We start from the raw sequence: 26,016 nt of genomic DNA, 5'->3' as shown, positions 1-26,016 counted from the left end.
TCCTACATTTTACACCACATGGATTGCCTTCAAAGATTGAATTCATTATAATCTTGTCTTCTATTTTTTTACCTGGATAGAATTTTCTGAAATTCTATTCACATAATCAATTTCCAAAACAGATTTTAAATTTCAATAAATTACACAATTATGTTAGAAAGTAATGGAAATATCTTGACCTTTCAGGCATTTGGGGCTTTTCAAAGAAACAGCACTCTATGCTGTGGACTTAGGCATCCCAGGTTGGAATTCCAACTCTCACTTCCTAACAGTGACTCTGATCAATCACTCAGCTGCTCGGAGCTCAGTTCCCTCACCAGGAGTACGAGGCTAGGAGAAATCTATCTCACAAGGTTGTTGGGAAGATTCAATTAAAATCGTCTATGTGCAATACTTTACACACGGTAAAGGTTCTTTTTTTCAGTTTTTCGCCTCATCTTCTTAGACTCTTAAGATCAATGAAATGTTGAGTGTTTTCTCAGATACATTCTATATTTATAATTTAGTAGTTTAAACATATGACTTCCTAGAAGTGTGAAAGAAAAAAAAAAAAGGCTAACTAGTTTTTATTGCATAATGATGTTAATTTGACCACTGAGCCACACCGGTAGGGCTATACTTAAAAAATCAGTTTAACCATGAAATCTAAAATACATAAAGTTGAAAGTATGAAAATAGGACTACCCCCACCTATCACTTAACTTTTCATTATACTCCATTTGAGTCAGCATAATCTTTATTTCAAAATAGCATTTTTATTATATAAAAATGTAAAAATCCAGCAAAACTAGAAATACCAAATATATTTTCCTGGGCTTTCACATTGGTTGATTTTTATTTGCAAACTCTTTTTCAACACAATTTACAACCTTATCCCCATCTTCAGTCTGATTATACAAGTGCTAAGTGGCAGAAAAGTCTAGAATAAATACATAAAAAAAAAAAAGAGGCAAAGCTGTGAAACTAAGTTGCATGCAACAGGTCTGTGAGGATGGGGGAAAGTGTCGAGGAAATAAAACAGAGTAAGACAAAGTAATTGGAAGGAGTTAGCTAAAGTTCTCTCAGTCATCTTTATCTTTAGCTCCATGTTTAAGGATGCGTGTGAACTCAATGTAATTGAAATTTCCCTTTTTGTCAATAGGTGCTTCTCTGTACAGCTCATCCACTTCCTCATCTGTAAACCGATCTCCCATTGTTGTAAGCAGCTCTCTCAGGTAATCTTCCTGAATGGTGCCTGGAAGACATACAAGGAAGGGAGTCATGAATACTTCCTGGAACTTTAATGGTTAATTTCCACACTAGGTCAATCTTATAAAGTATTTCAGAATATGCATATTTAAACGAAAAAAATAGTGAACTAAGACATTATGTAACTATATCATTATGTTTTCTTATTACTTTTAGAGTTCTTTACAATATTATATTAAACTAGAGGCCTGGTGCATGAATTTGTGCACCAGTGGGGTTCCCTCGGCCTGGCATGCGGGATCAGGCCGAAACCGGCTCTCCAACATCCCCTGAGGGGTCCCGGATTTCGAGAGGGGGCAGGCCAGGCCGAGGGACCCCATTGGTGCATGATCGGGGCCGGGGAGGGACGAGGGAGGTTGGCCAGCTGGGGAGGGACCGTAGGAGAGCTCCAGGGTGTGTCAGGCCCGTCTTGCTCAGTCCCAATCAGCCGGACCCCAGCAGCAAGCTAACCTACTGGTCAGAGCATCTGTCCCCTGGTGGTCAGTGAACATCATAGCAACTGGTCAACTGTCTGCCCCCTGGTGGTCAGTGCACGTCATAGCGAGCAGTTGAGCAGCCTTAGCATATTAATAGCATATTATGCCTTGATTGGTTGAACGGTCGACCAGACAACAGGACACTTAGCATATTAGGCTTTTATTATATAGGATCATTAAAAAGTTTAGTTACCAGATTATATGCATGAATGATGGTACAGCTTTGACAGAAATGGGGAAGCAGGAATAGGGTGCAAGGTACATCTGAGGAGGTGATGTGGGTACTGAGTTAATGTAGGGTTAATATAGAAGACAAGACGAAAATGAAAGAAGTAAGAAAAATGAATAGCTAGGCTTTACATACTTCAAAACGAGAAGGGGAAAACACCCTAAAATTTTAATAACTGAAGTTTGTTAACTCCAGTCATGTGCTGCTTAATGGATACATTCTGAGAAATGCATCATTAGGTTATTTCATTGTTATACGAATATCAGAGTGTACTTACACAAACCTAGATGGTATAGCCTACTATACACCTAGCTATAGGTATAGCCTATTGCTCCAGGCTACAAGCCTGTACAAACAACATGAGATTAAATCAAGCACAAGATGAAATGATGCAATGAAGGGATGCAATAAACACGAGATGTATGAGGCTGCTGCTGGTCTAACACACAGCACACTGCTTTACAGCAAATTTTTTTTCTTATAAGTAGAAATAGTACACTCTAAAATAACAATAAAAAGTGTAATATAGCCCTGGCCAGATAGCTTAGTTGGTTAGAGCATCATCCTGATACAAGGTTGAAGGTTCAATCCCCAGTCAGGGCACATACAACAATTAACCAATGAATGCATACATAAGTGGAACAATATATCAATATTTCTCTCTATATATAATCAATCAATAAAAATTTAAAAGAAAGTATAGTATAGTAAATACATAAACTAGTAACAGTCATTCAGTATTCTGTACTGTACATAATTGTATGTGCTATGCTTTTATACAACTGGCAGCACAGGTTTGTATATACCAGCCTCATCACAAACACATGAGTAACGTGTGCACTATGGTGTTAAAATGGCTATGACATCACTAGGGTGACAGGAATTTTTCAGTTCCATTATAATCTTGTGTGCACCACTACTGTGCTATTGGTCATGATCGAAGCAGCTGTTATGTGGCACATGACTGTATACTTTCTGGTGTGATATATAGTCTCTTGAAGAAGTTGCTTTTATTGTTTCAGAACTACTATTTAACAGACATTCTCTTTGGCCTTCAGGAAGCTCAGATCCAAATTCAAAGAGTAACACCACAAATTGTGTAGTTTTATAACCTACATACATCTGTGTCCTAGCTATTCTCAGTTATACGGTCCCATTGTAAATAATAGTTTCCCTTTATTCATTTTTAAAAATGTGTAATTTACTAATTTTTTTTCTTTTAAAAAAAATATTTTTATTGATTTCAAAGAGGAAGGGAGAGGAAGAGACAGAAACATCAATGATGAGAGATCGGCTGCCTCCTGCACACCCCATACTGGGGATCGAACCCGCAACCTGTGCATGTGCTCCGACCAGGAATCGAACCTTGACCTCCAGGTTCATAGGTCCACAGTCAACCACCAAGCCACGCCGGCTGGGCAACTAATATTTTTCATTTCCGAAAAAATGTTTCAAACAGTTTGGAATAAGGACATAAACAAAGAGCACCCACCAGTTGCTTCTTCATCAAAGCAAGCAAAAGCATTTCTGATGACATCTTCTGGATCTGTGCCATTTAACTTCTCACCAAACATTGTGAGGAACATGGTGAAATTTATGGGCCCTGGAGCCTCATTCATCATGGCATCAAGGTATGCATCAGTTGGATTCTTCCCTATAAGAGTTCACATTATAATATTTAAGGACAAAGATCTAATTTCAACAAATAATTGCTGTTATTCTCCCCAACACATTTTAAAAAGTATATCATCCTCACATGAAACTAATTTTTTGATTAATTGCATTAAGGCCATTTTAAAAGACAACTTATGACATCATAAAAAAATCTCTGATACACCATTATAAAAATGTATGTATAAAAATGCGCTTAAGTTGAATGTTGCTCATTTATTGATATTTTCTATAACTTTTCTTTCACTATTTTAAACAAAACAAACACTTAAAACTATGGTCCAGGCAATGCCATGTTATTCATCTTGAATGTTGATAACATAAAAGACCATCAGGGCATTTCAATACCAGTTATTAAAAAAAATCTAAATGTTCATATATCCAATTGTGGTATAGTTGCCCATGAATTGGTATGCTTTAAAATTTTATCTGTTGGTCATTTAAGTGAAAACTATTAGGTTGGTTTAAAATTGGGAGATTATGATTATTTTGAACAATGTTACAAACTGTTTGATTGCCATACATACTGCCAAATGCTGTTGATTCATGTCACTAACTTCATTCTTGTTTAGTACTGTTCATATTGGAAATCTTAATCTTGGTTCCAACTAAGAGCACTCTCCCTCTTCTAGTGCAGTAATGAGGGAAGTGCCCTGACCCTTCTCTCAAAGTTGGGAGTAATTCCTCTGGAATGGCCACATATGGTAGGAGTAACAATGAATGAGAGGTCTGGAATAGTGGTTTGAATTTCAGTTCTGCCGCTGGCTGTGTGACCTGGGAGAAACTGGCAGGTGTCTAGGGTTTACTTTTTAAATCTGTAAAATAGACTGATTAAATTTGGTATCTGAAAGGTTCCTTCTAACATTAAGTTTGTATGATTCTCCATGAAAAGAACATCTGTAAGTTAGATATTCATATCTAAGGAGGCACCTCAATATTACATCCAAGTGCATTTAATGATAGTCAAATCTAGAATTATGGTTCATATGTAAAGTTTTAATCCTGGGAATCTGGGTGAAATTTAAATGCCAAGTTGGTATCTGTCTTACTGCTTTACAATCTTCACTCATACCTACTCAACACACCAATACAAAGATTAGCCCAAAATTAATCTCTAGATTCATTGAATAAGTAAAAATAAAGAAAATGATCTACTTTTTTACCTTCAGATTTAATCCAACTCTCTTGCAGCATTTTTTTTTTTTTTTTTTTGGAAAAAGTATAATCCAAAGGTGTCAAGAGAACATGGGTATAAAAAAGACACAGGGATTTATAATGAATTGGTTTAGGCTAAACACCTATGGACCCATTCAAGGCATACATTATAATTTGTTGATTTGAAATGTAAATACATGCCTTAAATGGATGGGGCCCCCCAAAATAGAAGGCCCCAAAGTCAACTTCTTATACTACCATCACTCATAAATTATGTGAGCATGTACTCTGATCATGATATAGGCTTGAGTGTTCAATCTTTGTAATATAACTAAGTCTCTCAATTTTCTTCAATGGGCTTCTTCAGTACTGACCTGCCCAGAGAGTACCCTTAGTTATTCTTAGTGGAAAACACTGGGATCCAACCTACCTGCAAGTCAACAAATTAGATCAGTATCTTGATTCTATTCTTACTCTAAATAAAGGAAATGTCACAAAATGTTAACACTGGTAAAAGATAGGCACATGTTCATTATATTTGTAGGCTTAAATTTTTCAAAATAATATGTTAGGAGAAAAAAATAAAAATAAGACAGAGGAACAAATCGCATTGTGGTAACTAAAAGAAAAAATATAACCACCTCTTTTTCTTTGCTCTCTGGCTAACAGTCCAGCACAAGAACACTCCAGAGTGCAGAGCCTAACTGCAGGCCACCCCTGAGCTGCACCCTGTTCCCTGCCAGTCACTTTGGTCTATCAAGAAGCAGGCTTGTTATTCCTTTCTCCACATCTATAAAATTAGTGCTGACTGGGTGCACAACACAGAGGGCCTTTTGGGCCTTCTTTTTAAGATCAAAACAAACAACAATATCATAGAAGGAATATTAAAATAATACCCATAATAAAGAAAAATAACAAAGGGCAGTTTATGTTTACTTTTTTAAAATATATTTTTATTGACTTCAAAGAAGAAGGGAGAGGGGGAGAAAGAGAGAAACATCAATGATGAGAGAGAATCATGGGATCAGCTGCCTCCTGCACACCCCCTATTGGGGATAAGCCTGCAACCCAGGCATGTGGCCCTGACCGGGAATTGAACTGTGACCTCCTGGTTCACAGGTCGACGCTCAACCACCGAGCTACACCTGCTGGGCTACTTTAAATCCTTTATCTTTACATTTTCTTTTTAGTTATAAAAAAAATTATAAATAAAATTGTGAAAATCCCCTTTCCTGTGTTCCCTTTTCCAGTAGCACTGCCCTTCCTCCCGATACTATCATCATTTATTATTGTTACTTCCTACCTATAAACCGTCCTCAACATTTATTCCTAACTGTGCTATATTATTAGTTACACATTTTGTTATAAATTCCAATATTTTGCCACCTAGCCATCTCCTGGCTGTTCACCTAGTAGACCTATGGTATTTAGCCGAGAGGAACTGAGGCCCACCTGGCCAAGTATCTGCCAGGTCCCCAACCCCACGGGCTTACCCTCTTATGACTGGCCAAACCCCAACATGGCACCTCCCACCCAGGCATTTCTCAATAGGCTTTGGAGACAGGACAGGAATATTTGAACATCACACAGAAAATAATTCATAGAATGCTGAATTATTATTTTTTGAAAGCAGGCAGATTAAGAATATAAAAGTCTACCTAGAGAAGCGAGCATATCATGCAAATCTTCCTTGTCAATGAAACCATCTCTGTTCTGATCAATCATGTTGAAGGCCTCTTTAAACTCCTGAATCTGCGACTGGTCAAACATGGCGAACACATTGGATGTTGCGCGCTGAGGGCGCTTCTTGGTGGTCTTGGTCTTTGCCTTTTTGCTCGACATGGTGGCTGCTTAATTCTAGAGTTAAAAAGCAAAAGCAAAAAAGAATGCATAAAACATAAAGCAAAAACAGAATTTATAATACCTAAAGTTAATGAGTAAAAATATCTTAATGTAGAATTATTACTTTATTTGAGCAGTAATAAATAAATATTTAAGCTCTGTTTCCAATCTGACAATTAAATGGCTAGGGGGAAAAAGCAGTTCTGAAGAAATTAAGAAACAATAGATATTACTGATGTAGCTTCTCCTAAAATTTCATTAAACCCATATTTATTAAGTGGGAATTAATTTTAAAATATGTAACAACCTAGCATTTACTGAGTGCTTACTATGTGCCAAGCACTGTTATGAAGACATGGGGCTCCCCTAAAGAGAAAGGCTCTAAAGTTGATATCTTATTTTTACAAGGATTGTCTCATTTAATCCTCACAACAATCCTCCATTTTATTTATTTCCATTTTATTACCAATGTTGCATAACTTCTCTGAGCCTCAATATTTTCAAAACACGGTCTGAAAAGAAGGGAAGCCCATTCAATACTCTGTTTTACAGCAAAACACAATATCTACTCCAGTGTACGTTAACATACACAAAGAAACTAGTATAGTCATGTATGGTGCATGTTAAAAAGGCTATCTTTAAAAAAAAATCATCAAAATCTGTTCTTTAATCTTGCATCCCTCTTGCTACCTTTTCATTTCCCATTTCCCTTGACAAAACTTTTAGATTAATACTCAACTGTCCCCATTTTCTCATCTTCCCAATAACTCAATTCTCTGTAAAATGGTGTTGGTAGTAGCCTCCAATACTCTATTGAAAGCCATCAATAATTTAAATGCCAAAAAGAATGAACACTTTTCATTCCATTTTTTATTTGTAATTTTAATTACAAAGTCCTGAGTCTGAATCTTAGCTCCACTATTATTACTACATATAACCTCAGAAAACCCAAGGATACCAGAGTAAATTTTTTGATCCAATGTTTATTCAATCTTTACAACTTCCCTATGAGATAGATACTACCTAGGTTAAAAAAAAAAGGGGGGCCCTCGTGCAGTAAAGAATTTAATTTTGCCAAAAGAAAGGTTTGGCCTTTGTCCCTGGCTCCTGGGAAGTAATCTCTAAGCCCTTGAAATGCCACACCTGATATCTGGAATCTTGGGTCACACTAGATTTCTAACAATGTGATTTACCATGGGGGTTTGGGGTCATGTGTTATCAGTTGACCTCTAGAGGGGTTGGAGACTGAGGTAAGCTGTGCAGCAGTCAACCATATCTATGTGACAGAGCTCCAATAAAATCTATGGATGTCAAGGATCAAGTGAGCTTCCCTGGTTGGCAATACTCCATGCAGACTGTCTCACCTTGCTGTCAGAAGTCAATACTGTTCATGAGAGAGGACAATTGGAAGATCTGCATTTAGAAGACTCCTGGACTCTGCTCCATGTGTCTCTTCCCTTGGATAATTTTAATCTGAATCCTTTTATTGTACCAAACCATGGGTATAACAGCTTTCAGTGAGTTCTGTGAATCCTAGCAAATTATTGAACCTGAGGGTTATCCTGGAAACCCACCACTTGCCATTGGTGTCAGAAATAAGGGTGGTCTTGGGGACTGTTCTTTAACTCTGCAGCCACATAGTGAAAGCAGATGACTAGCTGGGGCAGTGGCTGAGCAAGGGAATTTTGGACCTGGGTCTCTAGGCCTTCTAGTCTTGAACTTTTAACCTACTTGTTTCCTTCTCTTTTTTCCATCTATAAAATACTCCACTTGGGTGTTCTGAAGCTTGGCTCAATGGTGCAGCTTTGAACAGAGCAGATACAGGCTCAATGTAGTAACACCATCATTTCTTTAAAAAAAAAAAGTTTATTTTTTTCCTCTGTACTTCATTTAAAAACAGTATATTTATACATGTATATAGTACCTATAAAAACTATACATATAGACAATAAAATGAAAAATGTGACACAAAGTTGTAGCAAAACAATCAATCCGAAGAGAATTCTGGCCCCCAAAGAAACTACTATCCTTGGTCTCCTTATCTACTGAGAGAAGTAGGCTTCCTCCACTTTCTCACTTCCCACTAACTTTCCACCCACCACAATCTGGCTTTCTTTTCTCGACTGCAACTACTTTCAAATTACCAAATCCAGTCTAAATCTCCTTGGACCACTCTATGTTTTATACCATTTTCTTCAGAGCCCCCCAAATTCTTGGTCTTAGTGAACAGTCACAGTAGAAATGAACTGTCCCAATAGAAAGAGACTGCAAAGTTCCCAACCTTAAAGACCTTACACTCTAGTGAGGAAGGCTCCTAAACATAATATTGGAAAGACTGATTTATGTAAAATGCTGTATTTGACTTGGTGTGACCCACACCATCTCTCACAGTTGTATGGCTGGTCCATTTTCTTGTTAAGCCTTTATCTCCTCCGCTCACCTATATTAAATATTCATGTATTCTAGCAGTCATGACTGCTTTGCTTGGATGATCTCATTGACTCTCACTGTTCTGACAACACCTATGTCTCCCAAGTCTCTTATCTCCAGGCCTGACCTGTCCTTGAGTTACATACTCAAATACCCAATTGCTTGTGAAAGGTATCCATTTGAATATCCCAGTCACTCATAACCAATGTGCTGAAGACTGAATTATCCTCTCCTTCCTAAACTTTCTCATCCTTTTGTTTTCTCTTAGTTAATGGCACCATCACTTACCCACTGACCAAACCAGAAATCGAGGAGTCACCGTGACTCATCTTTATCCCTGATGAATCAAGCCTTGCCTCTTAAATATTTCTCAGATTTGTTCATCTTCCTCATTCCTCAGCTGGGCCCCATCATCTCTTTGTGCATTTCTATAGCCAACTAACCAATATTCTTGCTTCTTAGTCCCCTCTAAACTACCCTTTATATTCCAGCCAGAGGTGTCTAGAACATAATTATGACATTACCATTCCCCCCTGAAAAATCTTCTTTGGCTTTCTACTGCCTCATAGGACAAAGTATACATTCTTAAGCATGGCGTACCAGATCCTCCTTTGTCTCCTCTAGAATGACCTTTCCAGCCTCATCTCTAGACCTCTGCTTTGTACTTTTCCTTCAGCAATCACACTGCTTGTTTGGGCCCACGGCACCATGCAGTTTCTTGTGTACTGTACTTTTGCTCTTGCTATTTTTCTAGTCCAAAATGCTTTAAGACCAGAGAGAGAATTAAAGGCCTACTCAACTAATGGCTACTACCATTTATTGAGTGACTCATGTGCTAAGCAAATTATATGCATTAAATTTAACATGCCTGCTTTACAAATGAAAAAACTGAAGATCAAAGATATTAAATAACTTGCCAGAGGTCACCTACTGGCAAGCTAGGAGTCAAACCTCCTTTACTCAAGGTTATTTCTACCTACATATTTTCTCTGTATTAAATGTTCTTCTAATATTTTGAGTTTATCACATTAAAAAAAATCTTTCAATACTACCAGTATAATCCAACACTGATTTCTGAGCAGCTACTTTCCTCCAAACTCAGATCCTAGACAAACTGAGTTTTCAAATAAATGAAAACTATATGGGGAAACCAATGTACAGAATACAACTGCATTGTGGAATGGTAAGAGAATAAAATATAAATGACACTCCGGAATTGTGCAGTGTAGCAGCCCTAGTTTGGGTTTGACCAAGTGGCAGTACTTCCTATCAGTCATAGTCTTGGCTTGACATGATAGGTAAAGGCTTGAAACCTTTACCTAGGACAGTCAAATTAATGTTTAACTTATAAATGTAAAGAAAAAACAACCAAACCTTACCCTTAAACTATAGTTACAGAAAATAATATTCATATATAACATAGCACATAATGTAATGAATAACCCTCAATAGCAGGAAAGACTTCTTACTTCCTCTTCAAATTTTTAATTATTTTTGGTAAATTTCCAATATGAAGTAAACTTAAGGTACTAAGTAGTGTTCACAGAGGTTACAAGAGCAGGGATATAAAAAAACTGATATTATAGGTGGCTGTGGCGTCAACATCTATAATAATAAAAGCGTAATATGCTAATTAGACCTGACGACCTTCTGGACAAAGGTGAGGCTTCAAGGGAATCCTGGGTCCTGGGTGCCTGAGGGAAGCCGGTGCTGGCAGCCAGGGAAAGGAAGGCCTACTATTGCAAGAATTTTGTGCATTGGGCCTCTAATATTCAAATAACCAAATATTTGCAAAATCACCTGCAATACTAATGTGCAAATCAAAACATGGGCACCATAATCATTAATAAGCGGAAGCTGAATGTGAACATCAATCAGCCTATATAGCTTTATTGGAAGCCTGCGAATATGGTGCTGGGGTATATTCTGTCAGCAATTATGAATTCCTTGACATTTTTTTAAGGCTTCTTCAAGTATCTTAAATTAGCTAATTGCTGTCACCATATGGCAAGTAAATATGGCTCTCACAGTAGTTAACCTTCTGCTTTCAATCTTGACTGTACATTAAAATCACCCTGGAAGCTTAGAAAAACTGGAGCCTAGGTCCTACTCTAGTTAAACTTAAACTGAATATCTATGGGCAGGGCCCAGGAATCTGAAGTATGGTAGCAATCATCTCAGGTAGAAACTATAGTTTAACTTTAACCCTGCTGTTTGGCTTCTGTACTTATTTGCTTTGTTTAACAACAGAAAAGTTATTTTGATTTTCTGAATTATACAAATCATCCCATTCGATTAAATACCCTATTGATTGTACTGTGACTATCCCATTTGTAGTGACCATACTGGTCTTAGAAAGAACATTTTCCTTTACCTGGGAAGGACAGCACGATTATCCCAAGGTCAGAGGGCTCCAGTTAATGTGTCCCTGTGGACTCAGTGTTCTGGAGACCCAAAAACTGTAATTTAGATAACATGCTTAAGTCTGACCAGGTTCCTCATTCCAGACCCGAGGGCTCTAGATAATGTGTTTCTGTCAATTCAGTGATCCATAGACCCAAAACTATAATTTAGATAAGATGCTGCTTCTGCTTCTGTAAACTGCTTTTTTGCAAACCAGGTTCCTCATTCCAAACCTTGGGATGTAATCAATACCTTTGTGATCTTTGCCTATATAAGTCTGGTTTTGCGCCCATCTTATTACTATGAGATTTGGGAGAGCAAGATGCCCCTTATAGTCCCGGATTGCAATAAATGTGACTCTTTAATTCGACTTCTTGAGGCGTCCTTCTGTGATTCAAGGGGTACATTACAACAATCGGTATTTTTAAAAAATGTACCAGGTAATTCCAATGTACTTTGAAGGCTGAGAATCACTACATTAACTACGTAGAAGGTATTGGCTGATTGTGTATTTAGTTCCCTTTAGTTTTTAAAATTTGGTCATTATGGTTTAATAGTGATGCTGGAGAACTGAATTCTAATTCGTTCTGTCATTTTCAATTTGTATGGCCTTCAGTTATTTTAGCGTTCCTGGTTCTTTTTTTTTTTTTAATCTATAAAATAAAAGTTAGGTAGATCAGAAGTCACAAACTGGCAGTTACCAAAATATATGCAGTCTGTAGGAAGTTCATTTAGTACCCCCAGGTATAACCTTTTAAATGCCTTTTTAAATTATTGAATTTGTTTTAAAAACCTGAATATTTTACTTTAATAAAAACAAATTTCAGACATCTTGGAAAACTATATGATAGTAATCACTTGACCAGCATTCCCAAATTCCTGTAGATAATGAGTGTTCAGTGAGCAATTCCTACTATTCCCTTATTTTCCTGACACAGTCAGTATTTGTTTATGTTACTGCCTGTACCCTGAGTTGAACTTGTTCCCTGACTACGGTGGTAGCCAGGATCCAAAATGGCCCTCAACATTTCCTTATGTCCTTGTGTAGTCCCCTCCAACAATAAAAAAGATTGTTGGCCTGTGAAACGGTAAGGGAGGTGAAATAATCTTCCTTCTACCCTTCTGAGTTCTTCCTGACACCACTGTAATAATAGACTAACCAGAGAAAAACAAAGAAGTTTATTAACATGTATATCTCATGTATACATGGGAGATATCCAGGGAAAAAACTATTATCAGAGGTGGCTTAGAATTCAGACTTAAATATCATCTTCAGCTGAAGACAAAAAGAGAAAGATATGTGGGGGGTAGACGCTAGTTATGGAAGGTTACCAGGAAAAGCAAAGCAAACAAGAGTAAGGATTGTCATGTAGACTTAAATCAGGGCCTTCTTCACTGATAAGAGTCTAAAGTTAGCTACAGAGAGTAATCTTTGTCCTTCCTGGTAGAGAGGGAAGGAAACCTTTGTAAATTTATGTCCTGCTTTTATGTCTTATTCGGTTTCTTCTAAATTGCCTTCAGCTCCAAATAGTATTTATGCCCAAGTGGCATATTTTGAAATGACATATCCTGCTACCCTTCATAACCAATGGGATATTGCAAAAATAATAGTGTGACTTTGTCATAACAGACATTGCAGCTTTTGCCTTGCTCTCTTTTGGATCACAATCTGGGAGGAACCAGCACCAGGTTATTAGGGTAGTATGCAACCCTAAGGAAAGGTCCATGTGGCAGGGAACTGAGGCCTCCTGTCAATAGTCAGAATCACCTTGCCAGTCATGTGAATCAGCCATCTTGGAGGTTGATCTTTCTTCAAGATTGCAAACCCAGCTGGCATCTGGGCTGCAACTTCATGAGGCCCTGAGCCAGAACCACCCAGTTAAGCTGCCCTGGAATTCCTGACCCTCAGAAATTGTTTATTGTTTTTTTTAAGGTGCTAAGTTTTGGAGTAATTTGTTATATAGCAATAGAAAACTAATAAAGCCATTGTGTTTCCTTAGTCTCTTTAATATTAAAACAGGTCATACCTTTATGTCAGAATTATAACCACAGAATTTTCAAAAGTTCAAAGGGGCCACAATCAAGTTTGCACTAGTTAGGGAATTTTCTATTTCTGGTTAGAAAACGTCAATTCCTTCTATTCAATTTCTCTCCAGCTTCCGTTGATTCCTCTTTTAACTGCAACAGAGTCACCCTTTCTTCAACATTCCTATCACCACTATCCTGTTCTTCTTGCTGATTTGCTTGCTAGTGCATGCCTCCTAATTGGAATTTCCTTTAGGGCAGTCCTTGAATGACTTTGCTTTTAAAGTACTGGCTGAAAAACTGGTAGCACAAAGTTACGACTCAAAAATGAGGTTATTAAAGAGGAAAGAGGAACTGGTTTTCTGAGCAAAGGGATGATAAAAAGTTCACGTTTTGGCCAGGTTGCAGCAGGATGCTTAAGAGGTCTCCTTCGGCAAAGCCAACTTCTGAACAAAGGCACAGGGTGAGACTGAGAATGGATGAACACGAAAAAGCAGAGAGCAGCAGTTCTTGGGCTGAAACCTAAGATCATTTCTGATTCAACTGTCATCTTCACCAAGGTCTATTTTTATAAATTTCTTACAGATTCCCAAAGTCATTATCATAGTTCAGACTAATGTTTGTGCTAACTGGATACATGAGCAACAGTTTGAAAACAGCAATCCTAAAAAAAATTTAGTACTTAAGTTAAAATACCCCACAAAATTTACCTCATATATTTAACTAGAGGCCTGGTGCACGAATTTGTGCACCAGTGGGGTCCCTCGGCCTGTCCTGTGGATCGGGCCGAAACCGGTTCTCTGGCATCCCCCAAGGGGTCCTGGATTTCGAGAAGGTGCAGGCCAGGCTGAGGGACCCCACTGGTGCATGATCGGGGCTGGGGAGGGACACGGGAGGTTGGTCAGTTGGGGAGGGACCGCGGGAGGGCTCCAGGGCATGTCCAGCCTGTCTGGCTCAGTCCTGATCTGCTGGACCCCAGCAGCAAGCTAACCTACCGGTTGGAGCATCTGCCCCCTGGTGGTCAGTGCACTTCATAGTGAGCAGCCTTAGCATATCATTAGCATATTACACTTTGGTTGACCAGAAGACCCCGCACTTGGCATATTAGGCTTTTATTATATAGGATGACATGGCTACATATTTAGGCAAAAATGTAATCAATTCAATAAATATCTTTTTTCCCCAAGAGCTTTACTCATTTTTTACATCTTTTTTCTTAGCACCAAACTTTCCTTGTAATACATGGTTAAATTTTAATATTTAGCACATGCTGTCATTTATTTATTTATTTTTTTAAATATATTTTATTGATTTTTTACAGAGAGGAAGGGAGAGAGATAGAGAGCTAGAAACATCGATCAGCTGCCTCCTGCACATCTCCTACCGGGGATGTGCCCGCAACCCAGGTACATGCCCTTGACCGGAATCGAACCTGGGACCCTTCAGTCCGCAGACCGACGCTCTATCCACTGAGCCAAACCGGTTTCGGCGCTGTCATTTATTTTTATCCTCACCCAAGGATACTTTTTTTGCTTGTGTTTTAAATTTATTTGAGAGAGAGAGGAGGGGAGAGAGAGGGAGAAACATTTATGTGTTGCCTCCTGTACGTGCCCCAACTGTGGATGGAACCTGCATAGGTATGTGCCCTGACCGGGAATCAAACCCGCAACCTTTTGGTATACGGAACAATGTTCCAATGAATTGAGTCACCTGGCCACAATAATGCTCTCATTTCTTCATTATGGATTTTATGATCATCCCAGTTGGCAGTAAACTTACCATCCTTTGAATTCCTATAAAATTTTGTTTTATTACAATAAAATTTATATGATGAAATGCACAGATTTTAAAATAAGTTTTGGTAAATGTGTATACTCATGTAACCACCACCCTAATCAAGTAACAAATATTAACATCACTCCAGAAAGTTCCCTCGAAGTCAACCATCCTCTCTCATGGGCAACCATTGCTCAAATTTCTATCACCATAGATTCATTTTGTCTTCGACTTCTTATAAATGGAATTATACAGTGTACATTCTACATGCCTGACTTCTTTTACTCAATGTAATGTTTTTGAGATTCGCCTACCAGTGGCTCATTCTTGTTTTTACTGCCCAGTAGTATTCCATTGCCATGCCATTTACATATACATTTTTATGACATTTAGCCTTTCTACCTTGGATTGTAGGTCTAGTAGAGTGACTTACACACGGCAGGTGCTCAATAAATACTACTTACGTGAATACATAAACATGCTTCCTTCCTATCACATATAGAGTTACATTTACAGATGCATATTATAAGGTAGGACCTGGATCTGACTCCCAAAACAAGGCTTTTCTCTATGGTCTACCCATGGTTTAGCATAAACTCCACTGAACCTTTCCTGCAGAGATCCTTACCAAAATTACCAGCTGCCGTTATTTTATACCTGGAAGAAACAGTACTAATAGTAGCCAATAATCAAGTGCTAAATATGTGCTAGGCACTGGTCTAAGCATTTTACGTGTTAACATATTTAATCCTCACAACAACTTACGATATAGGTGAAACTATTATCCCCCACTTCTTAGATGAGAAAAACAGGGCAAAAATAATAATCAACTTGCCTATGGCCATGCAGCTAGAAAAAGGTAGAGCTTAGATCCAGGATCTGTCCTCAGGAAGTCTAGCTCCAGAGCTTGTATCACTAGTCCATAATATCCTGCATATAGGCAACTGAAATTCTCCACCATGAAAATATACATAGCCAGATGGGAGTAGTAAGCAACGCCGCCACACTGCTCAAGCGTGAAATGAGGAAGATCCCAAAGTTGGTGGCAATGAAAACCATTCCTAGACATCTGGTGTCTGGATCTTGGGAGAGGGATAACCAGCCTCATTTAGGGGTCCAAGTCCTCTTATCTTTCTAACTCCTACAGCCCTGATCTGAGGATTGTCCTTCCTTCAAAGTCCCAGTTCGTCTTATCTAAATTGGTCCTATTGAAACATAAATGAATGTTGACTCAGCCACTGTAGAAGTTGTTTCATTCAACAGAACCTGAACAAACACAAACTTATATACTTGTTATGAAGTCCAGGAGGGTCCACCTAATGCTTACAGAGGAAATGGGTGGCATCCTGTGAATCCCTCAAATGATCTTAGGCAAGTTATCTCACTTCTCCTGGTTTGTTTCCTCAATTATAAAATGAAAGATAGCCGAAACCGGTTTGGCTCAGTGGATAGAGCGTCGGCCTGCGGACTGAAAGGTCCCAGGTTCGATTCCGGTCAAGGGCATGTACCTGGGTTGCGGGCACATCCCCAGTGGGAGATGTGCAGGAGGCGGCTGATCGATGTTTCTAACTCTCTATCTCTCACAGAGGAAATGGGTGGCATCCTGTGAATCCCTCAAATGATCTTAGGCAAGTTATCTCCCTTCTCCTGGTTTGTTTCCTCAATTATAAAATGAAAGATAATCTGTAAAGTTCTTTTGAATTCTAAAATGCTTTTCTTGCCCTGACCGGTTTGGCTCAGTGGATAGAGCATCAGCCTGCGGACTCAAGGGTCCCAGGTTCGATTCCGGTCAAGGGCATGTACCTTGGTTGCGGGCACATACCCAGTGGGGGGTGTGCAGGAGGCAGCTGATCGATGTTTCTAACTCTCTATCCCTCTCCCTTCCTCTCTGTAAAAAAATCAATAAAATATATTTTAAAATGTTTTTCTTACCAAAGGACCAATGCAATTTCATCTTAAACAAAGGCGGCCAAACTAATCTCTAAACACCCTTTCTTCCTATTACTTCCTTGGTGAAGAATCCAAAATGACTCACTCCCTAATGCCTCTTACATAATCTTTTATTTTTCCTCAAGTTTTCAAGGCATCCATAAAAAGGCCACATTTACCTACCCATCCACCCACCCTTATTTCCAACTGTTATTCGTTATAGTTCTGTTCCATTCAGGCTAGTCTTCCCACCATCTCCTTTCCGCTCGACACAAATTCCCCGCTTTGGTGCTTTTGGTCTTGTTCCCTCCTACCACAGATCCAGCCAGGAAATACTAAATCCTCCCTTCTGGGGCTGACTCCAAGGCTTTCAACGAGGTCACAATTCAATTGAAATCCTTCCTGATTTTTATTTATCCTTTTCTCCAACCAACACGAATGCACTAAATCTTCACAAGATGCAAGATGCAGTGAGACACCGCCTATGCACATCATGACATTTGAGCCTATACTAACCACGCACCCGGTGCCGCTTCTCTAAAATTCTCCTTGGACGTTTCAACCAAGGCAAGAACCAAGCATCAGTAGACTCCTGAACCCCCAGAACATCAAGCCCTGTGTGCGGTACAGAACAGGGGCTCCGCACCCGAATCCACGGACTGGGCCCGCGGGGGCAGGGGAAGGGCAGCGGCGGGGGCGGGCAGGCAGCCCGGCGGCAGGGCGGTCGCGGGCACCAGGTGTGTGATGTCATCCTGGGTGACGCAGGCCGGGAGCCCGGCCGCCTCTTCCAGCCGGGCCGTTCCTCAGGCCGCTTCACCCGCCGGGAGCTTCCGTTCTGGCCGGGCCGGGCGGTGGCTAGGGCCTCCGCGCCCACCCTGACAGCTCCCACCGCCCCGGTCCTCCCCACCCGCCTCTCCTCCCCTCCCCTCCCGGTCGGAGTCTGATCCCGGCGTGTGGCGGGAGGGAGAGGTGGCCAAGGGGCCCAAGGGGTGTCGCGCGCGGGGGCAAGCGCCACTCACCGCCGCCAGACACCAGAACGCGGGCTGTCCTGCACGAGACGACAGGCGACTACGACGACCGCGGGGCTGTGGCGCGACAGAGGCGGCGCCCGGCACTTCCTGCCTCGGGAGGCGGACCGGAAGGCGCACCGGAAGGCGCGGAGGGAACCAACTCGGGAAGGGGGGGGCGTGTGCGGCGCGGTTCGCAGTCAGGCTGAGCGAAGCCCGCCGCGGCCACCGGGAGCGGGGCTGGCGGATGAGCACGGCCGGGGTCTTCGCTGGCTTCCTCCGCGCGGCTGGTGTGTGCGGACTGGGGCGGCTGGAGCCCCGCCGGCCGTCTAGCGCCCCCCTGCCGCCGCGGGTTCCCGCGCCCTTCCGCATTCCCTGGGCGCCGGGTGGGGCCTGGAATTTGACCCGGGCGGGGCGGGGCGCAGCCCCTCAGGGTTAGGGGTTCCCGGGCGTCGGAAACCGCCCACCCGGGCTGCCACAGTCAACGAATGGAAGCACAGCGGGTCTAGTTAAATCTGAGCTTCAGGGAAAACACGTAATTTTTTAGGTGTGTCCCACGGAACACCGGGGAAGGGAAAGAGGCGCGGACTCCTGTCCGCTGGCAAACCTTTTAAACTGCGCTCCAATCCGACGCATCATTGGCTCCCTTTTTCTTACCCTCAGATTGTAAGGTTTCCGGTGCCAGGCCAGGGACAGCAGTTCCAGTCCCTTTCCAACCACAAGAAGGTTTTATTCAAATTACTTGCTTTCCTTTGGGTCATTAAGGAGATGTCAGAAACACACACGCATACAATCGCGCAGACACATTAGTTAATGCTCTTGGCCGAAAAGGAACCCGCGAAGCTACATTATTCACGTTTTGTCCCGGTTCCTGCTTGTGGCTATGGCCGTCAGTTCCCTCAGCTGGAAGAAGATGGACAGCACTATTTCTGAAGGGAGGATAGGCAACTTAACAGCAAACCTTTACTGAGCACTTGGGATTGCCTGAATGCGTGCTGATGCTGGGGAGATGAATAACTCATTTATATTGTAGAAATGTTTGATCGGAAATTCCTAGATGTTAGACACTGTGTTCAGCGCTCTATACAGCAGTTCTTAAACAGGAGCATGCATGAGAAAAACCTGGAGGACCTGGTAGAAGATTGAGCCCCAGCCCCAGAGATTCAGATTCAGTAGGCGGAGGGTGAGGTGATAATTTGTATTTCCAGGGGATGCTGATGCTGTGGTCCTCGTCCCAGCCCAAGGTCCAGTTCCTAACTGAATGCATTTTCTCAATAAAATTTGAAAAGCAACTGCAGAGAAGTCATACCTGGGTTCTAAAATATTTGATTTTCCGTAGTTACATTCTGTTCTTGGTCCAATAATTTAAATAATTTTCCCCCCAAACATAAGATTTTGGTTTCTTAGGTCTTTGTCTTAGCGCTCTTCTAAGTATGGTCTATTACCACTGCATAAACCCTCACGCTGGCCACCTTAATAGCTGAGACACCCTGACTGTACCTTGACCATTATCACAGAAAGTTCTACTAGGTAACACTGTTCTAAAAAAAAAAAAAAGGTATATTTTTCCTCTCAAGATTCAAAAGAAAAAGATTAATGAAAAGCACTTGGGAAATGGTTATTTATGGCATATCCTTCTCAAATGTGTGTAATGTAACTGAGGAACTCAATTTTAAATTTATGGTTTTCATGTTTTGTGGCTCTACCTCTCTTAAGCCCTTTTACTGTTTTCTGATTCTTCTTACAACTTGCCGGCATCTCCCTTAGTCTAGGTGTTACACCTCTTGCTGTCCTTTTTCTCCTACTTTGTAGAAAATCATTGCCTTTCCTTTTCAGAATTTGCTTTTGTCTCAGAGTCTGGCTTTCTACCCTTTTTCCCAGTAGCACTCATCAATTCCTGCTCTCCAGTCATAGGCTTCTGGATCAAGTAAAATTTGGGATCTGGAGTCCAAATGACAATATAATCCTAACAATGCTGCCCCTATTAGGATGGCTTCAAAGAACGTTTGAAATGGTTTGTTTCAAGTATGATTGTCATCATGGAGACTGGTTTTCAGTCAAATCCACTGATGGAGTAGATGCTTTAGCTTTTTATTAGGCAGTCATCTTCCCTTAAGCAAAGCCTACTTACTACATAGAGAATGCTCTTACTAAATGAGGAGACTTATTTCACCCGGGGAGACCATGCACTGCTCCTAATGGCAGCCAGTTTTTTGAGCAGTTATCTGAAATGGAAATGGGGGCATTGCAGGAAATAATTTTAGTAAATGAGACCACTTTTTTTCTAAGTGAAAACAATGTTACTTGTTCTTCACTAGAAATCTGTTAAAGCAGAAGTGATTTTTTTTTCAGTTGAAATGGAAATTCGATTCAGCAAAATAAGATTTTAACATCATGGCTATAGCCTAGAAAAAGTACTTAAGGCAGGTGGTAAGATTCTAAACTTAAAAGGGGCAAGAGCAGTCGTGGTACTGGTCCTTCTCCTCCTGTTCTATAAAGCTGACTCATCTATCCTGCTGAGTGCAAAGGTCTGCCACCCTGAAGGCATTCAGTAATTATTTATTGAGTGAGGTAATGATTTTGTCCAAGGATAGTTTGGTTAATAGTAGCATAAAACGTAAAGTTATTAGAGTAATTGTCAATTACTCATCTTTATAGGCTAATTGTAAAATTTTTCAACCAACTCCCCCCACAATGCTTCAACTTTTAAACTCATCAATCTTTCAGCTTTTTGAAGTACAAAGCAAATGAAAGTGTCAACCATTTCCTGATTAACTCTGAAACAGTCCTGCATTTCTGGAAACAGCAGAAATTATTTTGAGTATTGAAATAATGATCTCACTTTCCCAAGCACTTAGCTTCAGCTGTTTTGTTTGTGGGCAGGGCAGGAATGTCCAAAATTCACACTTGGACTCATGGTGAATCTCTGCATAAACAAACATGGTATTTCAATATGCATTACTGTGTTTAAAAAAGTTTTATATAATAAAAAATGCTGTACTGTATTTCCAACATTTTGAAATATATATAAAAAAAAATCTCGTTAGTAGCATTCCATAGACACTTTGAGTCTAAAATAGTTTTAAAAATGAGGACAAATTAAAATTAAACTCATTGGCCTGGTCTAATTTTAAATGACACAAAAAGCTTAGGACAGATAAGGAGGAACATTGGTAGGTGTGTTAAACTTAAGGATTTAAAGCTACTAAAACTATCATATATATGCAAATCCTATAGCAAATTATTTTTAAAATTGGAAGACAAAGTGCAGGAAACACAATTAAGGCAGTTAAACTTGTATTTCTTTGGGAGGGGACGAATGAATAGCAGAGGAGATAGGATTGTTAGGAAAACTGGGAGAAGTAAGGAAAAGGTCAAACAACCACACCATTTTCTAGGTTTTTTGCCTCATCTACCTTTCATTGGAAGATGCAACTAAAACGAATAAAAGTCAATTTTGATAAATAAAGAAGTTTAAACAAGTAAGTTTTGATCATAAAATTTAATTATGGTTCAGAAAAAAATTGAGTGAATTACTTTCTCTGAAAAAATATACTGACTCTGTGTAGATTGCAGTTATAGGGGGGTGGGGGAGGCTGGTAAGTTCAATTACCTATTTTCTATTCTGAAAATAACAAAGAGTCCTACTTCCAGTCTGATTATAGAGATGGCTGTGCCCAAAATGGCTGAGAATAAATACCACAAGAAAGGCAAAAGCTGCAAAGCTAGGGCATGTTATGGACTCTAAGAGAAAGTCTCAGAAATACCCAATGTGGCGACATAGAACATTTGGCTGCAATTTGGAGTTCTTTTCAGTCATCTTTATCTTTTGCTCCATGTTTAAGGATGCGTGTGAACTCAATGTAATTGAAATTTCCCTTTTTGTCAATAGGCGCTTCTCTGTACAGCTCATCCACTTCCTCATCTGTAAACCGATCTCCCATTGTTGTCAGCAGCTCTCTCAGGTAATCTTCCTGAATGGTGCCTAAAAGATAAAGAACTGGGGTTCAGAATATATACTACTCTGAGGATTAATTACAAGGAGCATCTACACTTGACTATGCATGTTCTATGCTAAGAACTATAAATATGCACATACATGAAATAAGGGTCTCTACATGGTTAAGTCAGCCTCAGCAGTTGCCTAGAAAACGGGTAGTTGCCTATTGGCATTAACCTGCTCTGCTCTATCAATCTTCCTCCACATTCATCTCCTGATCTCTTGATAATAGGGGCTAAACTGATGCCTAAATAAAAGCAATATAGTATGCTTAAGGAATCTATGCCTTATAGTTCTTTAAAGTAGCATGAATGGTCATACTTATTCTATAAGTAAATAACATTAAAATCAATGCCACATTATAAAATCAATAAAGTGCTTCAGTGGAAAAAATGCTGGAGTCTTGAGGTCCAGTTCTAACAAGCTATGTTATTTCAGATATTTCACTTTACCTCTGACTTTGTTTTTTAATATGTAAAATGAGATTCTTAAATGTTTGGTTTTTTTTTAAACAAATCTAATTTAGATTTCATAACAAATATGGCCAGGCCCAGAGTGTGCAAAAATACTGAGTAAATGTTTGAGCATTAATTATGTCACAGTCACTGGGCTAAGAATTGGGGATGGGAGTGGTGAGCCAAAAGGTGTACTTTCTACTCTGGAAGTGTGAAAGCAGGTTTCTCATAAAACCTAACTGCACATGACAATCAGAATCATCCAGAGAGCTTAAAAAAAAAAAAAAAAAAGTCCTGATGTCTCTCTTGATTTATTATCTGGCATTGATATTTTTATTTTTTAAAATTGATTTTAAGAGAGAGGAAGGGAGGGAGTGGGAGAGAGGGAGAAAGACATCAATGTGAGAAACATCGATTGGTTGCCTCCCCCACACACACCTGGACCAGGGATCAAACCTGAAACCTGGGTATGTGCCCAGGCTGGGAATTGAACCCGCTACCATTTTGTGTATGGGACAACACTCCAACCAACTGAGCCACTTGGCCAGGGCTATTTTTTTTTTTTTTAAATCTCGGATTGAATTGGAAAAACAACAAGAACCATAGCTCTAGAGTTTCTTATGGGAAGTGACCTTATAATTTAAACTAATTTTATAGGAAATATATTATCCTTGGGTGAAGATAAAAAAACAAGTACCAAAAATCTTAGATTTTCAGCTTGTAGAAATAAATCATCATCTATAGCCAAGTCATTCAACTATCACATGAACTAATCATTGACTATGTGCAATGGACTGTGGTGGGTGGTAGAAGGGCTTACAGAGATGGGAAAATAATGCCGTTGAAGACACACAGCCATTACCCTGGAAACAGGGAGAGACTGTGATGATTGGAAGTAAGTACACACAGTATGTATCAGAAGAGAGATAAATAAAATTATTTGGAAGTGGAAAGAAAGGAAAGATGCCCTAGCTGGTTTGGCTCAGTGGGTAGAGCGTCAACCTGCGGACCAAAGGGTCCCAGGTTCGATTCTGGTCAAGAGCACATGCCCAGGGTTGCAGGCTCGATCCCCAGTAGGGGGCAGGCAGGAGGCAGCCAATCAATGATTCTCTCTCATCATTGATGTTTCTATCTCTCTCTCCTTCTCCCTGCCTCTCTGAAATCAATAAAAATATATTTAAAAAAAAGAAAAAAAAGAAAGAGACTTTAAATTTTCTGAGTAGGAAAATATAGACTAGGCTCTATAAAGAATATGACAATTGAGGAGTTTGAAGAATGGATAAGACATTTTACTCTTTTATGGTTTTATTCCCCTCCATTAAAAAAACTAACACCTGCTTACAATTTAAAAATTCAGTCAATACACAAGTGTCTTTTGGAGAAAAAAAAGCAAGTCTCCTCTGCCTGCCTCTTCCCCAGTCCTCCCAGAAAAAAAAAGTTAAGAGTTTCGAGTTCATTGCAAGCAACACTCTGTGGCAGATGATCGACACTGTCTGACACAATTTGAGCTTGCTACAGCAACAACGTCTAACCTATTCCGGTGCTCTCCTCTATGAGACAAGCCGTTATATAGACTTAGACAGTGTTCTGGAGAAAAAAAAAAAAAAAAAGAGTTTCGAGTTCAGGAGGAGGGAGAGGTGGTATGATGAGGGAGACATAGAGGCAGAAATGGTGGAGGTAAGTTAGGACACCAATGCATAGAGTAGCTTGGAAGGAGGTTAGAAAGATGATATAAAAGTCAAGAGTGGTATACTTGAATAGGCCAAAAGAGGCCATATTGTGGGGAGCCTGGAAAGCCAAAGTGGGGACAGTATGCTTCCATTACCAAACTGTGCTTGGCTTATTTACTGGTAAACTACTCCAAGTAATGCATAACCAAAGGGTGTGCCTTCCTTTTAAAAACTTGCCCTCTTATCTTTATATACACTTCTGTCAAAGGATCAGGCATTTCTGTAGTTACCTTTTTGGGTTTTTCTGAGAGTTAACTCTGGGCCAGGCAGTATGCTATTGTCTCATTTCCTCATTTAATCCTTACAACAACCCTGTGAGGTAGGTAATATTATTGCCCATTTTACAAATAAGAAAACAGAGATTTAGATAGTTATGTAACTTGCCCCAACTCACACAGTTATTATGCAGAAAAGGAATATGAAACCAGAGAGTTTTATACCAGATTTAAACAATCTCAGAACTGAGCGGTACCTGATAAACAAACATAGGACTGTACTGGTGTCATGGCCTATAGCAATTTACACTTTACCCAAGATTGCACTGGTAAAAGTTATTCATTCAATACATATTTACTTCGAGCCTAACCCTTATGGAGTATAACTTTACTAAAAACTTTCAAATGTACCCATTAAATTTTAAATCAAATATTTAAATGCAGAGGCAGTAAATTGAGTGATGCCATAGGAGAAGCCTATCTAAAACAAAACTGAACAAACAGGTATGGTATAAACCTGAGAGTATTGTGTCATCATATTTCAAGTTATATATTTTAGTTACCATAACTAAAAATTAAATCATGGTAATTACCAGTTGCTTCTTCATCAAAGCAAGCAAAAGCATTTCTGATGACATCTTCTGGATCTGTGCCATTTAACTTCTCACCAAACATCGTGAGGAACATGGTAAAATTTATGGGACCCGGAGCCTCATTCATCATGGCATCTAGATACTCATCAGTTGGATTTTTTCCTAAATAAAAAAAGAGGGCCATAATTCTGATTACATCACAAAATGTATCACCTATTCATCAGAGTAAACATTTTGACAAAAAAAGACTTACCATTTATATAATTTGCTATTTACGTTCATGATAGCAAAACTATTAGGAAAACAGTCTTCTTTATGAACAGGGCCTATATTAAGAGTGGAGACTATATTCTATTCCATTGTAATATCAAAAGGAATGATACTGCTCTCATAATCAAGATCAGTCCTTGCAATACACACAAAAATAGCTGGCCTCTAGCCCAATCATGAGATCTGGCCAGAAATTTGCAGGTGGTCCAAGGACACTTTGGGAGACACTGCTCTGGACTTTGAATCTTATTTAGTAAACTATAACATCATTAGATTGGCTTCATAGAACTTTAAGACTTAAGAAATAAACATAAAAGACATTACAAAAATTCTATCTATAATAAAAGCGTAATATGCTAATTAGACCAGCCGTCCTTCTGGATGTCCTTCCCTCTGGACAAAGCCGCAGCAGGCAGGGGCGGGGGCTGAGGCAGAGGCGGCAGAGCCCCGGCTGTGGCGGCAACAGGGCCAAGGCCCTTTGCACGAGTTTCATGCATCGGGCCTCTAGTCTAGTATATTAATATTAAAACTGATCATTACCCAGACTGATCATTACCCAGGG

General features: G+C 39.8%; 2 protein-coding genes and 1 non-coding gene across 10 annotated transcripts in view; 1 reads left to right on the top strand and 2 right to left on the bottom strand.

Annotated features, from left to right (window-relative positions):
- Positions 1 to 718: 718 nt before the first annotated feature.
- LOC102442553 (myosin regulatory light chain 12B) overlaps positions 719 to 26,016 on the bottom strand; it is a 30,920-nt gene continuing 5,622 nt past the window's right edge. For 2 of the 8 annotated variants that reach the window (XM_023754225.1, XM_023754222.1), the window contains exons 3-5: positions 6,438 to 6,576; positions 3,446 to 3,607; positions 1,034 to 1,234 (exon numbers count right to left, since the gene is read on the bottom strand). In XM_023754225.1, the coding sequence (XP_023609993.1) occupies positions 1,062 to 1,234; positions 3,446 to 3,607; positions 6,438 to 6,576 (474 nt within the window). In that variant the 3' untranslated portion in view covers positions 1,034 to 1,061. Of the gene's footprint in view, positions 1,235 to 3,445; positions 3,608 to 6,437; positions 6,637 to 7,985; positions 8,130 to 8,352; positions 8,471 to 18,203; positions 18,356 to 26,016 lie in introns of those variants that run through there. The other 6 variants (XM_014456276.2, XM_006089259.3, XM_023754224.1 and 3 more) reach the window with 6 other exon arrangements.
- On the bottom strand, positions 21,477 to 25,383 carry LOC102442866 (myosin regulatory light chain 12A-like). Its single transcript, XM_006089260.3, has 2 exons — positions 25,185 to 25,383; positions 21,477 to 22,176 (listed from the first exon to the last, which is right to left on the bottom strand). The coding sequence occupies exons 1-2, from the start codon at positions 25,366 to 25,368 to the stop codon at positions 22,004 to 22,006; spliced, it is 357 nt and encodes a 118-aa protein (XP_006089322.1). The 5' UTR covers positions 25,369 to 25,383; the 3' UTR covers positions 21,477 to 22,003.
- On the top strand, positions 24,107 to 24,230 carry LOC111826163. The gene has a single exon (XR_002829425.1). It is a non-coding gene; the product is annotated as a small nucleolar RNA SNORA28 (small nucleolar RNA).

Source organism: Myotis lucifugus, unplaced genomic scaffold, assembly GCF_000147115.1.
Source record: "Myotis lucifugus unplaced genomic scaffold, Myoluc2.0 scaffold_58, whole genome shotgun sequence".
Taxonomy (NCBI): Eukaryota; Metazoa; Chordata; class Mammalia; order Chiroptera; family Vespertilionidae; genus Myotis; species Myotis lucifugus.
Note: the sequence above shows the minus strand (reverse complement) of the source record. Positions and strands in the feature narration are given on the sequence as shown.